This window comes from Chanodichthys erythropterus, chromosome 18 (genome assembly GCF_024489055.1).
Source record: "Chanodichthys erythropterus isolate Z2021 chromosome 18, ASM2448905v1, whole genome shotgun sequence".
NCBI lineage: Eukaryota > Metazoa > Chordata > Actinopteri > Cypriniformes > Xenocyprididae > Chanodichthys > Chanodichthys erythropterus.
In genome coordinates this window covers 17,753,774-17,776,785 of record NC_090238.1, presented here as the reverse complement: position 1 = coordinate 17,776,785, position 23,012 = coordinate 17,753,774, and the positions used below count along the sequence as shown (strand labels likewise).

General features: G+C 34.0%; 1 protein-coding gene across 1 annotated transcript in view; it reads left to right on the top strand.

Moving 5' to 3' along the window:
* The window catches only part of LOC137006704 (neuronal PAS domain-containing protein 3), a 352,288-nt gene that overhangs the window by 282,547 nt on the left and 46,729 nt on the right, over positions 1-23,012 (top strand). Inside the window, exon 6 of the mRNA XM_067367687.1 lies at positions 17,667-17,844. Coding sequence (XP_067223788.1) covers positions 17,667-17,844 — 178 coding nt within the window. The remainder of the gene's footprint in view (positions 1-17,666; positions 17,845-23,012) is intronic.

Here is a 23,012-nt window from a genome sequence, read left to right as displayed (position 1 = left end):
GAATTTTCAGTTTTGGGTGAACTATACCTTTATTTTTTTTTTTCATATAGAAATATGAAAATTATTTTTTAAAAATTAAATGAATTAAAAAAATTAAATGTTCACTAGAGCACCTTTTAACCCTGCATGTGCATTGTGTGGAAACAAACAGTTCTGCTTTGTCTTTAAATTTTCGTTGACAAAATAGACAATATTGTGTCTAAAATAACACAATAATAACTTATTAATTACTGACCGCACGCCACTGATATAATATTTCTAATTTTAAACTTCTTTAAACAAGTCATCATTCAAATTTTGTCTTGATAAACCTTCCATTTTAGTTCACTCAAACATTGTTTACACTCTTCAGGAAGTAATTCAAAGCCTGGTACAGCAGCAGGCATGAAACATTTTCACATGTCCACATCAAAACCAAACATCCCTCAAGCTCATCAGATGATCAGTCCCGAGCAGCTGGATTGTGGCTGCGTATGCGTGAATGTACCTGTAGACGTGTTTTGTGTGTGTACGTATGTCTTTCTCAACAGCTCCTGTTCAATAATTCATCCATTCAGCGCAGTGGGGAACAGACACAGATTTATGGCTTGTGATTGTGCAATGTCTGGATTTATCAGGACCATGGAGGGAAAATTGACCAGAGCTACAAAAGGCCATTTCTGCTTGTATTTGATCAGCATGAAAACTCATCAGAACAGGGCGGATGGAGGGAAAGGGGGTTTGTAGGGAGGTTTTCATTAAGGGATCACGGCAGCCCCCTGGTGTTTCCCATCTTCATCTGACTGATCCAGAGCTGCCCGGCCGGCCGGACCCCCCCCCGTTCCCGATTAATATGAAACTGTTACAAGAAAATGAGAGTTTATTGATTTGCACCAATGTTTCGAGCTCTATTCAGATGCACCGAGCGCTGAAGGATAAGTGATTCCGATAAAAGAACGAAAACCAGTGAGTGTTGGAGAATAGGGGAGACAGAAGCATTGACACGGCCATATTTAATCTGTCTTACGGGGGAGACTAATAGGGGCGATTTCTGTGTTTTATTTAGCGGGTGATTTAATTTGGTTTGGGCGGCAGTAGGGACAATCGCAATGGTAATGCCCGTCTTGAGGACAGAGAGAAAAGGGGGCTAAGGTCTTAGATTGCCACCTACAGCTATGACACTTCCCCTTTATGGAGAGGCGCTGGGATGTGACTGAAGGGGACGGAGGGGGTTATTGCCTCCACAGATTTCTCCCCTGAGTTGATTTTCATTTTCTTTGATTTTCAAAGTGGCCAGTGATCTGTAACAGGCCTCTACGGCAGGCCGAGGGAGGGGTGCGCGCGGCGAAACGGACAGAGGTTAGCCGAGGACTGGAATGGGAGTCATTGTTCTATCTTTCTCTCTTTCTTTCCCTCTTGTCAGCAAATACTTGACCACAATCCCCTTTACATTGAGGTTACATAGTCATTGTTCTGTTTTTATGTTTTTGATAGATTGTCAGCTTTTTGTCCCAATCAGCTGATTTAAAATGGGAAAAAAAAAAAAAAATGACATGAAGTACATTTAATTCACAAATATTTGATTTACTTAATTTCCAAAATAGGAATTAGCACATTCTTTTTTTTAATATATAAGCCATTTTTCCCATTGAATATCCAGCAAAAATAGCTATAATATGATTTAAAATGTAAAATTTTGGTCATCTGCCAGGCAGTATTATTTAATTTGAATGAACCTGGCTTATGTCACATGAGTGAAAGTCATTTTTAAGAGTCATTGTACTCAAATTGTACTTTTTATTGTGTAAAATTGAACTATACTTCATTGTCTCTGTATGTCTGCATGTGGTATTGATGTTATATTCTATTTATACACTAGGCTATATATATATATATTTATACACTAAGCTATATATGATATATTTTATATATATAATGTTTTGATTGATAAAATATTTGGATGTGAAGTTGCTCTGAAGTGTCAAACGCGATCTTTGTTCATAGGCTTTAGCGGCCGGCTCGCTGGGTTTGCCGATTTTGCACTCCTTTGTGATTTGGCTTTTGGTCTTTGCTGTCACAAGTTCTGAAGGTTGAAGGGAAAAGCAATGTCAGGAAGCTGATTGGTTGCACAGAATTTCTAAGACAATCTGAATCTCATATTCAGCTACTTTGCCACAGTGGATTAAGATGATCTAAGGGAGCTTTGTGAGCTCGATAAAAATCAGGAACGCCAGAGAAAAGAGCGCAGGGAGATTTTTACCCTTTTTGTCCTTCCAAGTTAATTGTTAAAGTTATTGTCTCTCTGCAGCGATGTTCTGCACTGCCTGGAATGAGAGACGTGTGGCCTATGAATTTCACATGACTGCCCTGTTCTCGTAAACACAAACACAAACACACACATGCGCATTGCTTGTTCTGTCATAATGGGCCTTTCGGTTGACTTGAATTGTTTTTTTTCACTGATCTAAACCTATAAATCAAACCCTCACATAAATCGTTATGCATTTTGTTTTAATTATTTTATAAATAACCAATAAGCTTTAGTTTACATAACTGCCATGAACATAAGGGGTCGGACATCCTTATTCTTGACAGCATTGATTGGACAATGACTTGTAGAGTGCAGAATAAGTCATCAAAGTTTTTGTTCCATTTTCTAGAAGATAAAGTCTCTTTTTAAATGTTTATATGTGCTAAAAATACATTTTATGTACTGTGGATTGTGTGAACTGGAATTTAGATGAGCCACAAAACTTTCATTCATGGGGCCTTTAAACGATTTTCCTTGTGGGAACTGTTGTCTTTTTTTGTATCCGTTTGCAGACATTTGGTCTGCACAATGTAGACAAAAACTGATCAAACCAAGTACTAGTTGGTGCATTAGGCAAACTAAATTTGTGTGTTCATTGATAGTGACAGTGTGTTTTGTCATTTCTTTTGATAACACTTCTCGAAACCTGTTAAATAATTTATTATAATTTACATTGCAATCCATTAAATATTCTCAGAAATAATTGTGACCACAGTTATTTTGCAATAATTGCCAGTGCATAAGTATAATGCATTTTAGCACATAACAGATGCATGAAATGTTCATAACACATTCAACTATGAATCATTGTATAGTTATTTAAAAAATAAATAAAATAATAATAAAAAAAAAAATATATATATATATATATATATATATATATATATATATATATATATATATATATATATATATATATTAGGGCTGTCAAACGATTAATCGCGATTAATCACATTCAAAATAAAAGTTTGAGTTTACCTAATATATGTGGGTGTACTGTGTGTAATTATTATGTATATATAAATACAAACACATTCATGTATATATTTGAGAAATATTTACAAGTATATGTATTTATTTATATTTTTATATAATTTATATTATATATAAATAAAAATATTTTGTACATAAATAACATATTTCTCTTAAATATATACATTAATTTGTGTGTATTTATATATATACATATTAATTATACACAGTACACCCACATATATTATACAAACTCAAACTTTTATTTTGAATGCGATTAATCGCGATTAATCGTTTGACAGCCCTAATATATATATATATATATATATATAATATATAAAATATAGATAATTACTGTAATTATTATAGAAATTATATAAAATATATGCATTAAATGTGCTATAAATAGAGCATTGAATTTAAAAACTGTGCTATGTGAACTTTTTTTACTCGGCATATAAACTGGGCTGGACTTTTTTGTGTGCATTAGCTTTCATCTGTAACCATCCGATGAATAGACATTAATCAAACACCATCCTTTTTATCAACTGAATCCATATTACCGTTTCATGTGTGCTTGTTTTGATGGAAAGAGCTCGTCGGTTTGATGTTACCGGTATTAATTGGTACTGATCCAAAGACTGATTGGAATATTGACGGATGGCCCACTGAGAGCCGCCTGTAATGGCTCATATGCATAGCCCGAGGTAAAGTGCCATGTATCAGCGCAGAGAATACACACGGCCCATGGCTACTGATGCCCTCCATTTTTCCTGAAGTGACAGGTTTGTATCAGGGGGAAGAAGATTACGGTTTTGTGTGGAAGTGGCACGGTGTGGTATTAAAGGTGGAGAGGGATAAAAAGAGAAGGCGAGAGATGGACTACTCCTCCTCCATCTGTCTGTCAGCAAGCAGTTAAAGGTTACTGTAATCTGAGCCGTGTAACACTCGAGTGGACCCACGAAAGCTCCCGCAGTTAATAGCACAGCCGCGGCCGAGACTATGGCTTAACCCTAGACCGGAGGAACGCTGAGGGAAAGTGAGAACCCGAGCCATCTCACAAACATACAATGTATCTGTTTGACTTGTGAAATTAGAAGACCTCATTGTTTGGATGACAAATATTGAGCTCAGATATCTCTGAGCCGTCTATGGGAAGTGGAAACTTTCCAGAAGCCTTTTTCCAAAAGCACTCGTTCGGCTATCGGACGAATGAAGTAAGCCATCTTCATTCACATTCTTAGCAGTATGCTTTTATTATAAGGCAGATAGTCATTAATTTACAGAATCAACGCTGGGAACATCTTTTGTGATCTCATATTAAATTTTAGCCCCGAATCCACCCCTTGGCAAAAATTACTCACATCGTTAAAAAATATTTAATTAGGCTGTAGTTTATTCGCGGCTCACGAGGGAGATTGGATTTGCATGAGGCAGGTCGCGTCTCTCGCGTCGGTGAGGGAGATTGGATGTGAGTGGAGATCAGAGGGTCACCGGCTCAGCCAAGGACTCCCATTTTCCAAGGTCAGACAGGTAGAGAGGTGCTCCCCTGGGTCTCTGCTCACACAAGACAGCTCCGATTGGCCCTTAATTATGTCCTTCCTTTAAGCCACTGCTGGCTTTTGTTTTTCAAGGGATATCTCTCCTCTCGTGTCCACTACAACAATGGTGCTTCTTTCATGGAGCTCTATTATTTTTTTATAGGCTCAGTAATCAGACGATTTACCGGGAACCCTAATGGATGAGACCGCGTGAAAAGCAGAGGTTAATCATAGTCGTGTCAATCATCATTTATAGTGACGTCTGTGCTAGTGGTCCAGCGATATGACTTTTTCATGGCTGAGGGTGATATTTAGAAAGCAGGGTGGCCGGTGGTCGATGTAATGAGTAGTATGACAAATGAAAAGAGATATTCAAAATTTGCTGATTACATTTAGTAGAGCAAGTCACAAAATCAAGTCCTTAAATTTGAGACTTGAGTTCTCTACAATACAATGTTTTACAAAATATTCTTTTAATTGTAGCTTGATTTATCCAATATTGTTACATGATGTATCGCATATTGTTATATTTAACTATTTTATTTTATAAATAGAATAAAAAATTAAAAACTTAATATATTTATTTTTTATTATATATATATATATATATATATATATATATATATATATATATATATATATATATATATATATATATATATATATATATATATATATATATACACGCTCATTGTGTGTATATATCATTGGGTCGTTGACAAATAAGAACATAATGGAGACATAATTAATTTTGAAGTTTTATTACGTATTAACAATGAGATTATGTGGTTTTTATAACCAATTAACACTGCTTTTGACATTTTTTACAAGATGGACAAAAAAGTCTTTCAGTTTAACCAAATTTCGGTTTTACCGAATGACACTTTTGGATATTTTCAAACAATGCTAACATGCTCATATCTATCTAGCTAGCTAGCAAAAGGACAATTAAACATTTTATATTTAGTACAAGTTTTTAAAATATTACAACATTTTCCATGTTTTATAGCGGTTGAACCGGATCACCTGATGTTTCAGCATGCATATGAACAATTGAAAACATGAATTTTTCAAATGGTTAAAAGAGAGTTAGTTACTTTGCTTCATGATCATGTGGTCCTTTGCAGGTGTCTGAATGATGTCACATCCTGTCACATGATACTGACTGGATCACTTGATCCAAAATGGTCCCTTTATATTGGTTACTCCAAATGACATCATTGAAATTCATTTTTCCGGACATTCAAAGCAACGACTTCTACACATAATTTTAATACCATTTTGCACTATGTTGATATATGATGTTATGAAATTATGCCAGAATAAAAATTAATACATTTATTACATTTTAAGATATTTTAATCACAAATAAAATGGCTGTATTGGCCTTTGGACGGTTAAACCAAATAACCTTTTGACACTTCAAAAACTTTAAAATACCTTTATATGTAGAAAAATATAATTAAAACCTTTTGGATTCAATAAAAGAGATCTAGTTGTAATACCTTACATATTTTGGATGTCATATCTTTTTTATTATTTATATATATATATATATATATGAATACTTACACTTAATATTAATAGGCCTACATTTTTATAATATTATTTATTACATATTTAATATATATTGTATTAATTTTGTTGCAAGAAGTTATAACAAAAAGTTTTTCTCATAAAAGACGAGTAATATTTTATAACAAAAGTTTTCTTATAGTTGAGTGCTTCTCTTGTTCAGCTCTGTTGTACAACCCATCAGGTTTTTTTTTTTTTTTTTTTTGGTTTTAGCTCTTGGCTATCTTTGCGGCAGGGTTTGCATAATTTAATCGGCAGTGTTAGTTCCCAGCTGGAACAAAAACAGAAGGACCAATGATTTGAACCCCACAAGCTCTATCTCGGGGTCCAGACAAGCTCTTGCTGAATTGCGTTATGATTCACTAGTGTTATCAATTGATGGGAATATAACATGAATCATTTATTAAAAGAGTAATTACATGCTATGAAATGTATAATGTTCCATTTAGCACATTTGTGTTAAATGCGTTAATTAATTCTGAACCCTCCAGCCAACATCAATTTATTTGATTAATACTTTTTTAAAGTCACTGACATTCTAAGGAACTGAAAGGAATTCCTCCCTCCCCTCAAATGTGTTTAATGTGTTTTTTTTTTTTTTTAATCCCAGAGGAATTTTATGTTCATGTCTTTCCCATGTTTAGGTTTTTAATAGTGGCGCTGCTTGTATTACACAGAAAAACAGTAAAATTATGATTAAATACAAGCAGGAGAGTCATGCAATTTTACATACATTTTAGACAAACACTTTTCCCATATTTGCTATATTTGATTATTTTCAGAAAGCTGAACTTAAAATTGACTTTAAAAATCTATGGTGGTGTGTGCACACAAACGTTTTAAAAATCAGAAGCAATTTATGAGCAACATAAGGGCCAAAGCTCAAAAGCTAGCGGTCATTTCAACCATCAGATCTTTGCTATCTCACATCAGCACTTGCAACGTTCGTTTTATCTGAAGTGTGAGTCAGGATTGTGGATTTGCATGCGTGGACGGGGCCAAAATGTTCCTGGACTCCAAACAGGTTAACTGGCAGGGAGCGTGAGGTGAGAGCCATGGCGGCGTGTGTTTGATGCCAGCGAGTAATTGTGTCATAATGTGAGAGACGAGAGCTGGCAGCTTCCTGTTGCCGTTTGGAGGGGTTCAGTGACACTTGACATGCCTCTTCAGCCTCACAGAGCAGGGCAATAGAGACCGCTGAAGTAAAAAGAGGGAGGCAATGCTTGCTTTTATGCAGAGACACAGAAATGAGAGAGGGTGGGGCTTGGGCAGAAGGGGCGGGGTGAAGGGGGAGGGTCAGTACTTCTAGAGGAGTTCAATCATTAAACAGGAGAAGGATTGCATTTTTTAAAGAGGGGCAAAATGTGCAGAAGTGAACCAGATGGACCTCATGCATCAGTATGAATCTGTGTCATTAAAATTCAAGACCTCATACTTATTACTTTCTTTTAAAGTCATTTAAAATGTTTTATTTATTTTTTTTATTATAAGTTTTATTTAGTATGGAAGCTTGTTTCCAGCATGAAATAAAAAAAATTAATTTTTTTTCTCAGAATTGTATGATATAAACTCAATTAATATGAATTAAACTCAATGAATATGAATTAAACTCAATATAAAAACAATTGCGAGTTATAAAGTCAGAATTGCGAGTTATAAAGTCAGAATTGCGAGTTATAAAGTCAGAATTGCGAGTTAATGTCAGAATTGCATGATATAAAGTCAGAATTGCGTGATATAAAGTCAGAATTGCGTGATATAAAGTCAGAATTGCGTGATATAAAGTCAGAATTGCGAGTTAATGTCAGAATTGCGAGTTATAACGTCAGAATTGCGTGATATAAAGTCAGAATTGCGTGATATAAAGTCAGAATTGCGAGTTAATGTCAGAATTGCGAGTTATAACGTCAGAATTGTGTGATATAAAGTCAGAATTGCGAATTATAATGTCAGAATTGCGAATTATAATGTCAGAATTGCGTGATATAAAGTCAGAATTGCATGATATAAAGTCAGAATTGCGAGATATAAAATCAGAATTGCGTGATATAAAGTCAGAATTGCGAGTTAATGTCAGAATTGCGAGTTATAACGTCAGAATTGTGTGATATAAAGTCAGAATTGCGAATTATAATGTCAGAATTGCGAATTATAATGTCAGAATTGCATGATATAAAGTCAGAATTGCGTGATATAAAGTCAGAATTGCGAGTTAATGTCAGAATTGCGAGTTATAACGTCAGAATTGTGTGATATAAAGTCAGAATTGCGAATTATAATGTCAGAATTGCGTGATATAAAGTCAGAATTGCGAGTTAATGTCAGAATTGCGAGTTATAACGTCAGAATTGCGAATTATAATGTCAGAATTGCGTGATATAAAGTCAGAATTGCATGATATAAAGTCAGAATTGCGAGATATAAAATCAGAATTGCGAGTTATAAAGTCAGACTTGCGTGATATAAAGTCAGAATTGCGAGTTATAAAGTCAGAATTGCGTGATATAAAGTCAGAATTGCGAGTTATAAAGTCAGACTTGCGTGATATAAAATCAGAATTGCGAGTTATAAAGTCAGAATTGCGTGATATAAAATCAGAATTGCGAGTTATAAAGTCAGACTTGCGTGATATAAAATCAGAATTGCGAGTTATAAAGTCAGACTTGCGTGATATAAAGTCAGAATTGCGAGTTATAACGTCAGAATTGCGTGATATAAAGTCAGAATTGCGAGTTATAAAGTCAGACTTGCGTGATATAAAATCAGAATTGCGAGTTATAAAGTCAGAATTGCGAGTTATAAAATTAGAATTGTGTGATATAAAATCAGAATTGCGAGTTATAAAGTCAGAATTGCATGATATAAAGTCAGAATTGTGAGATATAAAATCAGAATTGCGAGATATAAAGTCAGAATTGCGAGTTATAAAGTCAGAATTGCACAATATAAAGTCAGAATTGCGAGTTATAATGTCAGAATTGCGTGATATAAAGTCAGAATTGCGAGATATAAAATCAGAATTGCGAGTTATAAAGTCAGAATTGTGTGATATAAAATCAGAATTGCGAGTTATAAAGTCAGAATTGTGTGATATAAAATCAGAATTGCGAGTTATAAAGTCAGAATTGCATGATATAAAGTCAGAATTGTGAGATATAAAATCAGAATTGCGAGATATAAAGTCAGAATTGCGTGACAAAGTCAGAATTGCGAGTTATAAAGTCAGAATTGCACAATATAAAGTCAGAATTGCGAGTTATAATGTCAGAATTGCGTGATATAAAGTCAGAATTGCATGATGTAAAGCCAGAATTGCGAGATATAAAATCAGAATTGTGAGTTATAAAGTCAGACTTGCGTGATATAAAATCAGAATTGCGAGTTATAAAGTCAGAATTGCGAGTTATAAAATTAGAATTGTGTGATATAAAATCAGAATTGCGAGTTATAAAGTCAGAATAGCATGATATAAAGTCAGAATTGTGAGATATAAAATCAGAATTGCGAGATATAAAGTCAGAATTGCGTGACAAAGTCAGAATTGCGAGTTATAAAGTCAGAATTGCACAATATAAAGTCAGAATTGCGAGTTATAATGTCAGAATTGCGTGATATAAAGTCAGAATTGCATGATATAAAGCCAGAATTGCGAGATATAAAATCAGAATTGCTAGTTATAAAGTCAGAATTGTGTGATATAAAATCAGAATTGCGAGTTATAAAGTCAGACTTGCGTGATATAAAATCAGAATTGCGAGTTATAAAGTCAGAATTGCGAGTTATAAAATTAGAATTGTGTGATATAAAATCAGAATTGCGAGTTATAAAGTCAGAATTGCATGATATAAAGTCAGAATTGTGAGATATAAAATCAGAATTGCGAGATATAAAGTCAGAATTGCGAGTTATAAAGTCAGAATTGCACAATATAAAGTCAGAATTGCGAGTTATAATGTCAGAATTGCGTGATATAAAGTCAGAATTGCGAGATATAAAATCAGAATTGCGAGTTATAAAGTCAGAATTGTGTGATATAAAATCAGAATTGCGAGTTATAAAGTCAGAATTGTGTGATATAAAATCAGAATTGCGAGTTATAAAGTCAGAATTGCATGATATAAAGTCAGAATTGTGAGATATAAAATCAGAATTGCGAGATATAAAGTCAGAATTGCGTGACAAAGTCAGAATTGCGAGTTATAAAGTCAGAATTGCACAATATAAAGTCAGAATTGCGAGTTATAATGTCAGAATTGCGTGATATAAAGTCAGAATTGCATGATGTAAAGCCAGAATTGCGAGATATAAAATCAGAATTGTGAGTTATAAAGTCAGACTTGCGTGATATAAAATCAGAATTGCGAGTTATAAAGTCAGAATTGCGAGTTATAAAATTAGAATTGTGTGATATAAAATCAGAATTGCGAGTTATAAAGTCAGAATAGCATGATATAAAGTCAGAATTGTGAGATATAAAATCAGAATTGCGAGATATAAAGTCAGAATTGCGTGACAAAGTCAGAATTGCGAGTTATAAAGTCAGAATTGCACAATATAAAGTCAGAATTGCGAGTTATAATGTCAGAATTGCGTGATATAAAGTCAGAATTGCATGATATAAAGCCAGAATTGCGAGATATAAAATCAGAATTGCGAGTTATAAAGTCAGAATTGTGTGATATAAAATCAGAATTGCGAATTATAATGTCAGAATTGCGTGATATAAAGTCAGAATTGCATGATGTAAAGCCAGAATTGCGAGATATAAAATCAGAATTGTGAGTTATAAAGTCAGACTTGCGTGATATAAAATCAGAATTGCGAGTTATAAAGTCAGAATTGCGAGTTATAATGTCAGAATTGCGTGATATAAAGTCAGAATTGCATGATGTAAAGCCAGAATTGCGAGATATAAAATCAGAATTGTGAGTTATAAAGTCAGACTTGCGTGATATAAAATCTGAATTGCGAGTTATAAAGTCAGAATTGCGAGTTATAAAATTAGAATTGTGTGATATAAAATCAGAATTGCGAGTTATAAAGTCAGAATAGCATGATATAAAGTCAGAATTGTGAGATATAAAATCAGAATTGCGAGATATAAAGTCAGAATTGCGTGACAAAGTCAGAATTGCGAGTTATAAAGTCAGAATTGCACAATATAAAGTCAGAATTGCGAGTTATAAAATCAGAATTGTGAGTTATAAAGTCAGAATTGCACGATATAAAGTCAGAATTGCGAGTTATAATGTCAGAATTGCGTGATATAAAGTCAGAATTGCGAGTTAAAGTCAGAATTGCGAATTATAATGTCAGAATTGCGAATTATAATGTCAGAATTGCATGATATAGTCAGAATTGCGAGTTAATGTCAGAATTGCGTGATATAAAGTCAGAATTGCGTGATATAAAGTCAGAATTGCGAGTTAAAGTCCGAATTGTGAGTTATAACGTCATAATTGCGTAATATAAAGTCAGAATTGCGAGTTAATGTCAGAATTGTGAGTTATAACGTCAGAATTGCGTGATATAAAGTCAGAATTGCGAATTATAATGTCAGAATTGCGAATTATAATGTCAGAATTGCATGATATAGTCAGAATTGCGAGTTAATGTCAGAATTGCGTGATATAAAGTCAGAATTGCGTGATATAAAGTCAGAATTGCGAGTTAAAGTCCGAATTGTGAGTTATAACGTCATAATTGCGTAATATAAAGTCAGAATTGCGAGTTAATGTCAGAATTGTGAGTTATAACGTCAGAATTGCGTGATATAAAGTCAGAATTGCGAATTATAATGTCAGAATTGCATGATATAAAGTCAGAATTGCGAGTTAATGTCAGAATTGTGAGTTATAACGTCAGAATTGCATGATATAAAGTCAGAATTGCGAGTTAATGTCAGAATTGCATGATATAAAGTCAGAATTGTGTGATATAAAGTCAGAATTGCGAGTTATAACGTCAGAATTGCGAGTTATAACGTCAGAATTGCGAGTTATAAAGTCAGAATTGCGAATTATAATGTCAGAATTGCATGATATAAAGTCAGAATCGCGAGTTAATGTCAGAATTGCATGATATAAAGTCAGAATTGTGTGATATAAAGTCAGAATTGCGTGATATAAAGTCAGAATTGCAAGTTAATGTCAGAATTGCATGATATAAAGTCAGAATTGCATGATATAAAGTCAGAATTGCGAATTATAATGTCAGAATTGCATGATATAAAGTCACAATTATGAGTTCTAAAGTCAGAATTCTAAAGACTGATATTTTTTCTCAGAATTGCGAGTTTGTCTTACATCTTTGACTTCATAACTCGCAATTATATCATGCAATTCTGACTTTATATGAAGTCAGAATTGTGTGATATAAAGTCAGATTCGCAATTCTGATTTTATAACTCAGAATAGCGAGTTTAAATCTTGCAATTCTGAGAAATAAAGTCAATTGTGAGATAAAAAGTTGCAATTACCTTTTTTATTTTTTATTTAGTGGCGGAAACAAGCTTCCATAGTTTAGTTTAGTGTTTAAAATGTTTAGAAAAAAAAAATATATATAATAACTTAAAGAAACAGCTATTTATATTTATTTGAAATTTTAATTAAAATATTAGATTTATTAAAATTAAGTAAAATATAGTTATTTATATTTATTTGGAATTTTGAAATAAAAAATATTGTATAAAATAAAATATTAGATTTATTAACTCAAAAAATAAAGAAAAATATAGTTATTTATATTTTCAGTATGCAAGTATATTAGCAGAAGTTTATAATAAAGAAACGGCCCAATAAAATGTAATTTATAATCCAGTTTAAAACTGTTTATTGGGCTTTTATTTCCTATCCCAATTTCCTATTCTCGCATAGCCAAAACTTCAGACTGACGGCAGAAGGTCTGGACTCCATGGCAGCTTTCATTGGCCAAGGACCGACCAAGAAAACATCTGACTGATATGTAAATCAAACAATCACAGTCTGTTTTGTTTAGCGTCTTGTTTAGGGGAGTGGAAATGTAAAGTCGATGTCCCTACAATAACGGACCGGATGTTTAAAACTCTTAGGCATGTTTTAAAGAGTCTATACCAAGAACTTCACGTATTTTTGAAAACCTGATCCTGATAAGCAGTCATTGTCACAGTTGTAAACAGAAGCTTTCATGACAGCTTTGTTTTCAGCGGACCGTTAAAGAATGCGACACACACAATCTGGAAATCCTGTAGAATTCAGAAATCAGTTGACGACTTTGAAACTGTCCATGGGCATGACGTCTGAGGCTGTGACTGACCATTTCCTAACCAGGCACAACACAACCAAACATTTTAGCTGGGGTCAGTGGATCTTTGGCCCCACCTCTAGTTCCGCCCAAAGGAAAGAGAAAATTAAGCACAAGAAACAAAAAGAAACCACCCATCGTGTGATGAAATTTGACAGCTGGGTATTATAGCTTTGATAGAGCAGAACAGTTAATAGGCGATAGCTGACATTTCTGAAACCTTGCTAATTAAGGGCATCCTTCTTTAAACTCAAGCATAACGTCATTTTTTTTTCCTTTCTCCTCCATTTCCTCTCTCTCTCTCTCTCTGTCTTCATGTTTGTAAAATCAGGTGATTTCATTAATGCATGCCAGTCAGTCTTAATAAGCCAGAGGGGGAGGGAGGGGGGAGTGGACTCTTATTGAGTGACCTTCTACAAAATAAGCATGTTGCTGGTGGGCTCCGTCCGTGGCCCCACTCCAGCGAGCCAGGCCTCATTTACAATGCAAAACCTCCTTCTGTAATCCAAGTGTCCTTTCTGCAATCACAGAGCATAATCTGCTGGTCTCTTGTTACAGACAACACTTTTCCGCACCGACCGCCACACGATGAATATTAGAGCCGATATTATTTTCTCTGTGCATTGTTCGCCCATCTTCGCATCACAGAGATTAAGGGAAGATGAGTGCTTTGTGCAGCCACTTGTGCTGAAAAGTGGGCTCATTCTAATACTGTTAAAATAGTCGGCAGGGCCATGTTCATGAATTATAATTGACACAAAAGGTTCGTCCGCTCTGGCATGTGAAAGAGAGATAACTTTACATTTAATCTTTGTATGGAAATAGATATTTTAAGCACTTATTGTAATGTATTTCTACCCACAGTCACTTGGATTTTGTCAGTAGTTTTTGTTAAACTTTAAAATCAACATGAAAATCAAAATGGATATTTGTGGTCCTATTGTAAATCATTTATTTGTTGATATTTGACCTTTTTGTGATCATTGGTACCAGCAGTGGCTAGTGCACTTTTTGTTTCATGTTCTAAAATAAATGGGAACACTTTGCAACAGGGTCTCATTTGTTAACATTAGTTAATGCATTAAGTAATATAAACTAACAATGAGCAATATATTTTTACAGCATTTATTAATCTTTGTTGGTGTTAGTTAATAAAAAAAGTTCATGTTAGTTTACAGTGCTTTAACTAATGTTTCCAGATACAACTTTTAATCTTAAAAATGTAGTAGTAAATGTTGAGATTAACATTAAAGGGATAATTCATCCAAAAAAGAAGATATTTGAAGACTGTTGGTAACCAGACAGATGACAGTAGCCATTGACTTCCAAAGTTTTTTTTTCTTTTTTTTTTTTTTCTCCCCTATATGGAAGTCAAGGGCTACTGTCAACTCTCTGGTTACCAACAGTCTTCAAAATATCTACTTTTGTGTTGAAAGAAAGAAACTCAAACAGTTTTGGAGCAACTTGAGTTATGTAAATGATGACAAAAGTTTGATTTTTGTTCATTCTTAATTTATTTTTTCTAATTTAGTTAACTAATATTAATAAATGAAACCTTGTTGTACATTTTTGTGTATTTTCCATCATTTAAATATATCTGTTCATATTTAGTGCTTCTGATTTTTTTTTTTCTTGTTTCTTCTTTTTGTTGGGATTGGACTCCAGTTGTCTATAAGGTGTTTGAAAACCTCAACCTCATCTCTTTAGTTCTTCTAATAGAATCCTCAATTCTTTGGTCTACTGGATATTGGCGGAATGTTAGTCTTTTAGAGAAAGATACAGAAAGTCTTACTTGGAATGTGCCTGCAGCTTTTTGAGGCTCAGGGAAAGTATAAAAAAAAAAAAAAGAAGAAGAAATCAGATGTGCTATTTGGTTTCTACTGTTTGAAAGGCCAAGTAAGAAAAGACAAAGAGAGCTCGAGAAACAGACAGACAGTTGGTGGTCCTGTTGCACAGTTGTTTTGGTTTCTGTTTTCATGGGTTTTCTGTGATTATCGCTGTTTGTTTGTTCTATTTAAACTGTAGAGTTGCACATAAAGTCCTTCAGTATGCATTCCTGTAAATGTTCTGCTCTTGGATACACATAGACCCTTGGATGATATATTTCGGACAGTTATTGACTTAACCTTTTTTTGTTGTTGTTTGTTTTGCATAGTAATTTCCCCTGGTTTGGTTTTCCTGTTGTGGTACTTTTTATTTATTAGTATTATTTCTATACTGTTATAGTATTATTAATATTTTAATTTAGATTTTATTTTTTATATTTTCAGTGTTGATTTTCATTTTAGTTAGTTTTAATAATTTTGTCATTTTTATTATTTTTTATATTTTTAAATTAGCTTTCATTATTTATTTATTTTTTTATTCTAGTTTTATTTTTAGGAATTTTTGTTATTCAAACTTAAACTTTTTTATTTCAGTTAGTTGCCAAGGCAACATTTCTTAAATAATTTTTATAGAAAATTAATTTTATTTTATTTTATTTTATTTTATTTTATTTTATTTTCAACTAAGCATTCAATTTCCTATAGAAGCTTGTTACCACCACAGAATAAAAATTAAAAAAGGTAATTGTGAGATATAAATTTGCAATTCTGAGAAAAAAAGATTTTTTTCCTCAAAATTGGACATTATAACTCGCAATTGCGAGTTTGTATCACAGAATTCCGAGAAAAGAAGTCAGAATTGCAAGATATGAACTCGCAATTGCAATTGTGAGTTATAAAGTCAATATTGTGAGCTAAAAAGTCACAATTACTTTTTTTAATTCAGTGGCGGAAACAAGCTTCCATTATTTACTTTTATACGTTTCCAGAAAAAAAATGACATACATGTACTCCTGCAAACCTGTTCTAGCATAGCCATTTTGTTTCTTAATACACCACCTTCTGACTATCGAATAGCTGCATAAATTTGAAGCATAGGGCAGAAGTCAGAGATACAGCAGAAATACCTTAAATCTTACTTGAACAAATAATACACAGCATTATTCTGTTTTACAGTTCCAGCATTGTGCCAAAATAACACAAGCCCGTGTCTGTGTCAACGGTCTGTCTCTTTATTAATTGTTTCTGCTTGGAATAATAATTTCTGAAGCACTAAACAGCTTTGAGGGATAGGACATTAAAGGGATTATTCTCATGTAATCCGCAGGTCCCTGTAGACGTGGACCTGATCACAGAACAGCACCAGTGTTACTGAAACACAACAGTTGCATATTTAAGAAGCACCAGGGCCACAGATACTTTAACTGCTTGTTGTTGTTTTTTTCTTGTCATCCCCAGTTAGCAACAGTAAATCCGTTTCTCCCCCGCTTAGTAAATTAGCGTGTTTAAAGGTTAGACAAGCACACGCTAATTATTTGATTATTTGGATGAGCTCTATCTCCCCTAAAGAGCATTAAGTTGTGTCGGGCAGAGGGAAACCTCTCCAGGGAGGACTGAAGTCAAATTTTTAAAGAGCACAAGCGCTTTTAGCTGCACTACAGTTACAGAAAAGCACATTAAACTCACTATGAAAGATAACTGGGGAATACATCATATACGAATCTTCATGAATAAGACATAAAAGACTTTATATAATACAAAACAGATCATATATGAATCAAAGTTTCATGGCATTTTAACTATGTGAGTGTATATAAAATAATAGTCCCAGGGTATATACTGATATGTATCTCATAAAAGTGATTAAAAAAAAAACATATTAATGTAATATAAATATATTTTTTATCTTTATTAATGCTTTTATATTTTTATATTTAAGTTACGTTTTTAATTGTAGTTTGTTTTGTTAAGCTTTACTTTGTTCTGTTTTTTAATAATTTTATTACTTCAACTTAAACTTATTTTATTTCAGTTACAAATAACATTTTTAACATTTCTAATTTTTATTTATGAAAACTATGAGTCATTTTTAGTCTTAGTTAACAATAAAAACTTGGTTTCATGCTCGTTTTAACCCAGATAACTAATACAGGCCTCTCGCTTGTGTTTGTGCTGTTGCAGGTAGAACTGACGGGCAGCAGCGTGTTTGACTACGTTCACCCGGGCGATCATGTGGAGATGGCCGAGCAGCTGGGCATGAAGCTTCCGCCGGGGAGAGGGCTGCTGTCTCAGGGCGGAGGGGCCGAGGACGGGGCCAGCTCAGCCTCTTCTTCCTCTCACTCTGAGACACCTGAGCCAGGTAAGATCATGTTAAAGGTTAAACATCATAGTCTTGTCACTGTGTTTGTTTTATGTAGTGATCTCCCTAGTTTGTTTTTGCAATTTTATTTTATTTTATTTTATTTTATTTTATTTTATTTTATTTTATTTTATTTTATTTTTTATTTTATTTATTTTATTTATTTTATTTATTTTATTTATTTTATTTATTTTATTTATTTATTTTTAAATGTATTCTTTTCTTTTATTTGTTTATTTATTTATTTATTTATTTATTTATTTATTTATTTATTTATTTATTTATTTATTTATTTATTTATTAAACACATGCACAGGGTTTACACAGAGACAATAATGGTATGCACTTTGAAACCTGCCTTCAAAAATTGGCATTTTCCGGCCCCAAAAACACAACTACGTTGTGTTGTAAATGAAAGGCCAAACTGCATAAAAAGTTTTCTGTTTTTATTTGAAAATGGTGTCATGTTAATGGCCCCTTACATTTTATTTTATTTTATTTTATTTATTTTATTTTATTTTATTTTATTTTATTTTATTTTATTTTATTTATTTTATTTTATTTTATTTTATTTTATTTTATTTTATTTTATTTTATTTTATTTTATTTTATTTTATTTTATTTTATTTTAATAAACATGGAACTACTTGATTCTGATTGGTTCCAAAAATGGTTCCAAAATTCCATTTTAATATCTAGATTCTGTGATTAAATTATTTGTTCAGTTATTTCTGCATTGTGTAAATCAGTGGGTTTTTCAAGTAAGCATTAGTCATATTTTCTGTGGTAGTATAAAAGTAAATAAATATTTTTTTTTAAAAATCAATTAGTTTAGTTGTTGCTTTGAGTTATGCTTCAAATGTTTTCATCGAATATTCTTGAAGCTCTGGATTTATGCTCTTTTTTTGGGGGGGTCTGTTTATTTATTTAATTATTTATGCTCAAAACCATGTTGCTTTCTGAAGTCTGTAGTATATCTACTATATGTTGCAACCAGCAGGTCAATGTGACGCTCAGAAACTGTGAGTGGGCCTTAAAGGGATAAAGGGATAGTTCACCCAAAAATGAAAATTATCCCATGATTGACTCACCCTCAAGCCATCCTAGGTGTATATGACATTCTTCTTTCAGTCGAACACAATCAGAGTTGTATTAAATAATGTCCAGGGTAATCCATGCTTTACAATGGGAGTGGAAGGTAGTGCAAAATTTGAAGTCCAAAAAATTTCTCCCATCCATTATAAAAGAAGTCCACGCGGCTCCAGGTGGTTAATAAAGGCCTTCTGAAGCGAAGCAATGCCTTTGTGTAAGAAAAATATCCATATTTAAAACTTAATAAACTGTAATCTCTACCTTCTGCCAACTGTCATACGCGCGTTCACGAGAGAGTGGCGTCCCAGCTTATGACGTAGGCGAAGTGTGAACTCCGGTGATGAACACGGATGCGCAGAGGAGAGAGCAAAACAAAACACCGGTCATGAATTAGAAGCCATATTTGAACCGGAATACCGACCAGGAACTCCGGGAGATGGAGGAGGCTGCAGGACAGAGGCACAAACAACAGAACTGAGGAGACAGAGAGCTCATGACCCCTTATTTACACAGCACGTGTCTGCGGCGTCTGTCAAAAATAGACTTGCCGCCTATCTTTGGCGAAGCGGTTCGGTAAGCCGCTTCTGAAACGTGCCACGGTGCGGCTGGTGTAAACACAAGCATTGAGTAGAGTGGCCGCGGATCAGCTCCGGTAGCCACATCGCAGCCGTAACGCCGCCGTGGTGGTGCTCCTGCGGGATATGCGAATACCGACAGAGTTTGAGAGTGATTGCTCCCAAGAATGGGCAATTGGAACGCTACATTTATAAGTTTTTGATGCTGCTGGTGAGAGGACTGAACGCTGCTGTGTAACACAATATGAAGGCTTTCTGCCTTTGTTGAGCCAAAGTGTATTTGAAGTAGTATTCTCCCTACCTCGTATAATCTGGAGGCGTCAACCAAGGTCTGAAGGACCTGGTGGTACACAGTCTGTGGAATAAGTTTTTTTTTTTGTGTGTAAATATTATGATGTTATAGGTGTGGGTTTGCTGTATTCACCCTATGCGTTTGTTTTACAGTCAGGTTGGTGACATACCGAGTTGTGCTATTTTTAAATGTTAAATTGCATGTAGAGATTAAAAAAAAAATAATAATTTAAAATAACTTTACAGCAGTTACTTGAGCGATTACTTCATATAGCAATCATATTACAGTATTTATTGAATATATACCTCATTTGGCTGAAACAACAGCGTAGGCACAGCTGACGATTTCAGAAATCGTCATGTACTTCCACTCTTCTCTGCCTTGTAATCCTCGGAGCGGAAATGTTGACTGCACAGCACATGTTTATATAATTTTTCCACAGGTGCATTTACATCCCAGCAAATAGCGAACAGCCATAGCTTCAATCGTTCAGGATCCTTTACAGGGAATTTGTGAAATGGAGCATCTCCCTTTGATGTCGGCACACGTAATCACAAGACTTTAGCTTTGTTGAATTTATTATTCACAATAAATCACTATATTAATTCTAATAAAATGTAGAGTATAGACCTTACATAGCTCCGCCCCTTTTCAGCGCTGCGCTCGTTGTCTTTTGACTTCGGTGTGTATTTCCACAGCTATCTTAGGTATTTATGAATGAACTGCTCGTTTTAAAATCTTCCCGGTCTACTGTCATTTGTTAAGACATCTGCTTTAAAAATAACAATGCTCATGATAACTTTCATTATCTCTACAACAGGTAAATCCACTTCACCAGCTAATTATACTTTGACAGCGATGCCATAGTAATGTACAGAGCCACTGCAAAAACGGAAGTTCAAAGACAATAAGGCGCATAAGGTCTATAGCACAAACAATTTGCGTAGATTTCCTTTGCTGTACACAACTTGGTTCTGGTGAGACGAGCATATTATCACCCGGATCTCACACTGCGCCTGCGTCTTATGTCATAAGCTCCCGTGAACGCGTGTATGACAGTTAGCGGAAGCTAGAGATTACAGCTTATGAAGTTTTAAATACTGATATTTTTCTTACACAAATGCATCGCTTTGCTTCAGAAGACTTTTATTAACCCCTCTGGAGCCGTGTGGACTTCTTTTATAATGTATGGGTGCATTTTTTCTGTCTTTAGAGTTTGGGCCACCATCCACTCCCATTATAAAGCATGGGTTAGCCTGGACATTATTTAATATAACTCTGATTGTATTTGTCTGAAAGAAGAATGTCATATCCAGCAAGGATGGCTTGAGGGTGAGTAAATCATGGGGTAATTTTCTTTTTTGGGTGAACTATCTCTTTAAGATGCCAAAAGTATGTGTTAATGGCATGTGTGACATGATATGCCTTATGAGTGTCTTCCTCTTGGCCCAAACTCTCCAGGGGCGGCCCGTGTGACGGCAGCACTGTAACACAGGCTTACCCTGCTCCCGAATTTAATTAGACGAATTGTATAGCAGGGATGAAAAGAGGTGACATTCCTCATTGGAATTCCTTTCAGGGCTCTTATAGACTTTGCCTTCCAAATGTTCCCATTTTCATTGTGTTGTACTGATGATAATTTAAGTATTAGGGGAAAATCCATTTATAAATTAAACAAAATGACTTGATATCCATCAGTCCCCGAGTTCATCAAGCTGTTCAAACATGAGGGAGATTGGCTGGTCGGCCCGGGTCTTCCGAGAGCTTCAGTAATTAGATCTGCCAAGGATTTATTCTTTGCTGATTGGAGCTTTAAATTAATTGAAGTTCCACATTTGTGGTTTTGTCCTTTTCGTGGCGTTTTCTTTTTCTTTTTTCTAGCCAGGCAGAAATTTCACACTGGCAGACTCAAAGTGTGTGTGTGTGTTTGAGTGTTAATTTCTTGGCGGGAGTGAGCGAGAGGGTCTTTAATGGTTTAGGCGGTTGGTCTGACGCTGAGATTTATTTATGTATACACTGAATCATTAAATATGTGCTTTACAATCAGATAAAGGGCACCGCGGTCTGTCTTCTAACACCAGAGCTTCGTTTATAAATGATGAGGACCGGAGACACCTACTGTACAACAAGTTTGTGGGGCTTATTTTTAATGATAAAAGTGCGTTTTACACCCAGTTAGGCAGCATGATGCGATAACTAGATAAAACAGGATTAAAATCATTAAATCAATCACATAAATTGTGAGCTTGTTGGTATAGACTGCTTTAATTTGCTTTGTGTTGCATGGAGACCTTAAAAGGACATGGTGATGATAAAAAAAAAACGAGTTGAGTTTTCAAATGTTGCATTCCACGAAAAACTTTTGCGTTTGTTCACAAAACTTTTATGATGGAAATAATATGAGGTTGGAAGAAAAACTATATTTCAGTGCAATTGCATTTTTCAGGGGAACTCAATAGTTTTGAGAGAGAACACCAGTGTTTTATAAGTAGTGTTAATTTTGTCAGTAATTTTTTTTATTTATTTAGTCTTATAGTCTTAGTTTTGTCATATTTAGTCAACCTTGTCCTGTTTTTATTTAGTTACGTTTTAGTTGACTAAAAATGTCTGGGCATTTTAGTCTAGTTTTAGTCAATGAAAACTTTTTCAATTTTTTGTCATGCTGCATAATGGTTAAACTGATAATAATTATCATTTTGCTCAATATTATTATCGCAATGATTGTTGTCATATGCTTAATTTATTTTTACATTACATCAGAATTATTGCATTTTCACATAAGCACAGATCAAGAGAATGTCATGGTTTATTTTATCTCACTTAGTTTCCTGATTTATAGGCTATCGTTTAAATGAATGCACTCTCTACATTATGAAAACTGGTAAAACAGTGAAATGCCTAATAGTAATTCCAAACATTCCAAATGACAACAACAGCAAATTCAGCAACCACAATCGCAAACAACATATGCCAAATCCATGTTTGGATTTATTACAGTTCATCACTTAGAATCTTTGATCACAGATTTAGTCACAGAAAACATCTCAAGCGGCTCGTGACAGAACGCAGACTGACTGAATGACACTTTCATTTAAGCAGAGTATCTCAATGGAGATCGATAAACTCCAGCTTACTTGTTTGTCTACGTTTTCAGAACATTAGCAGCGCTTTCACAGTGCCGGATTGCAAAGATTAAGTAAAACGTTCGG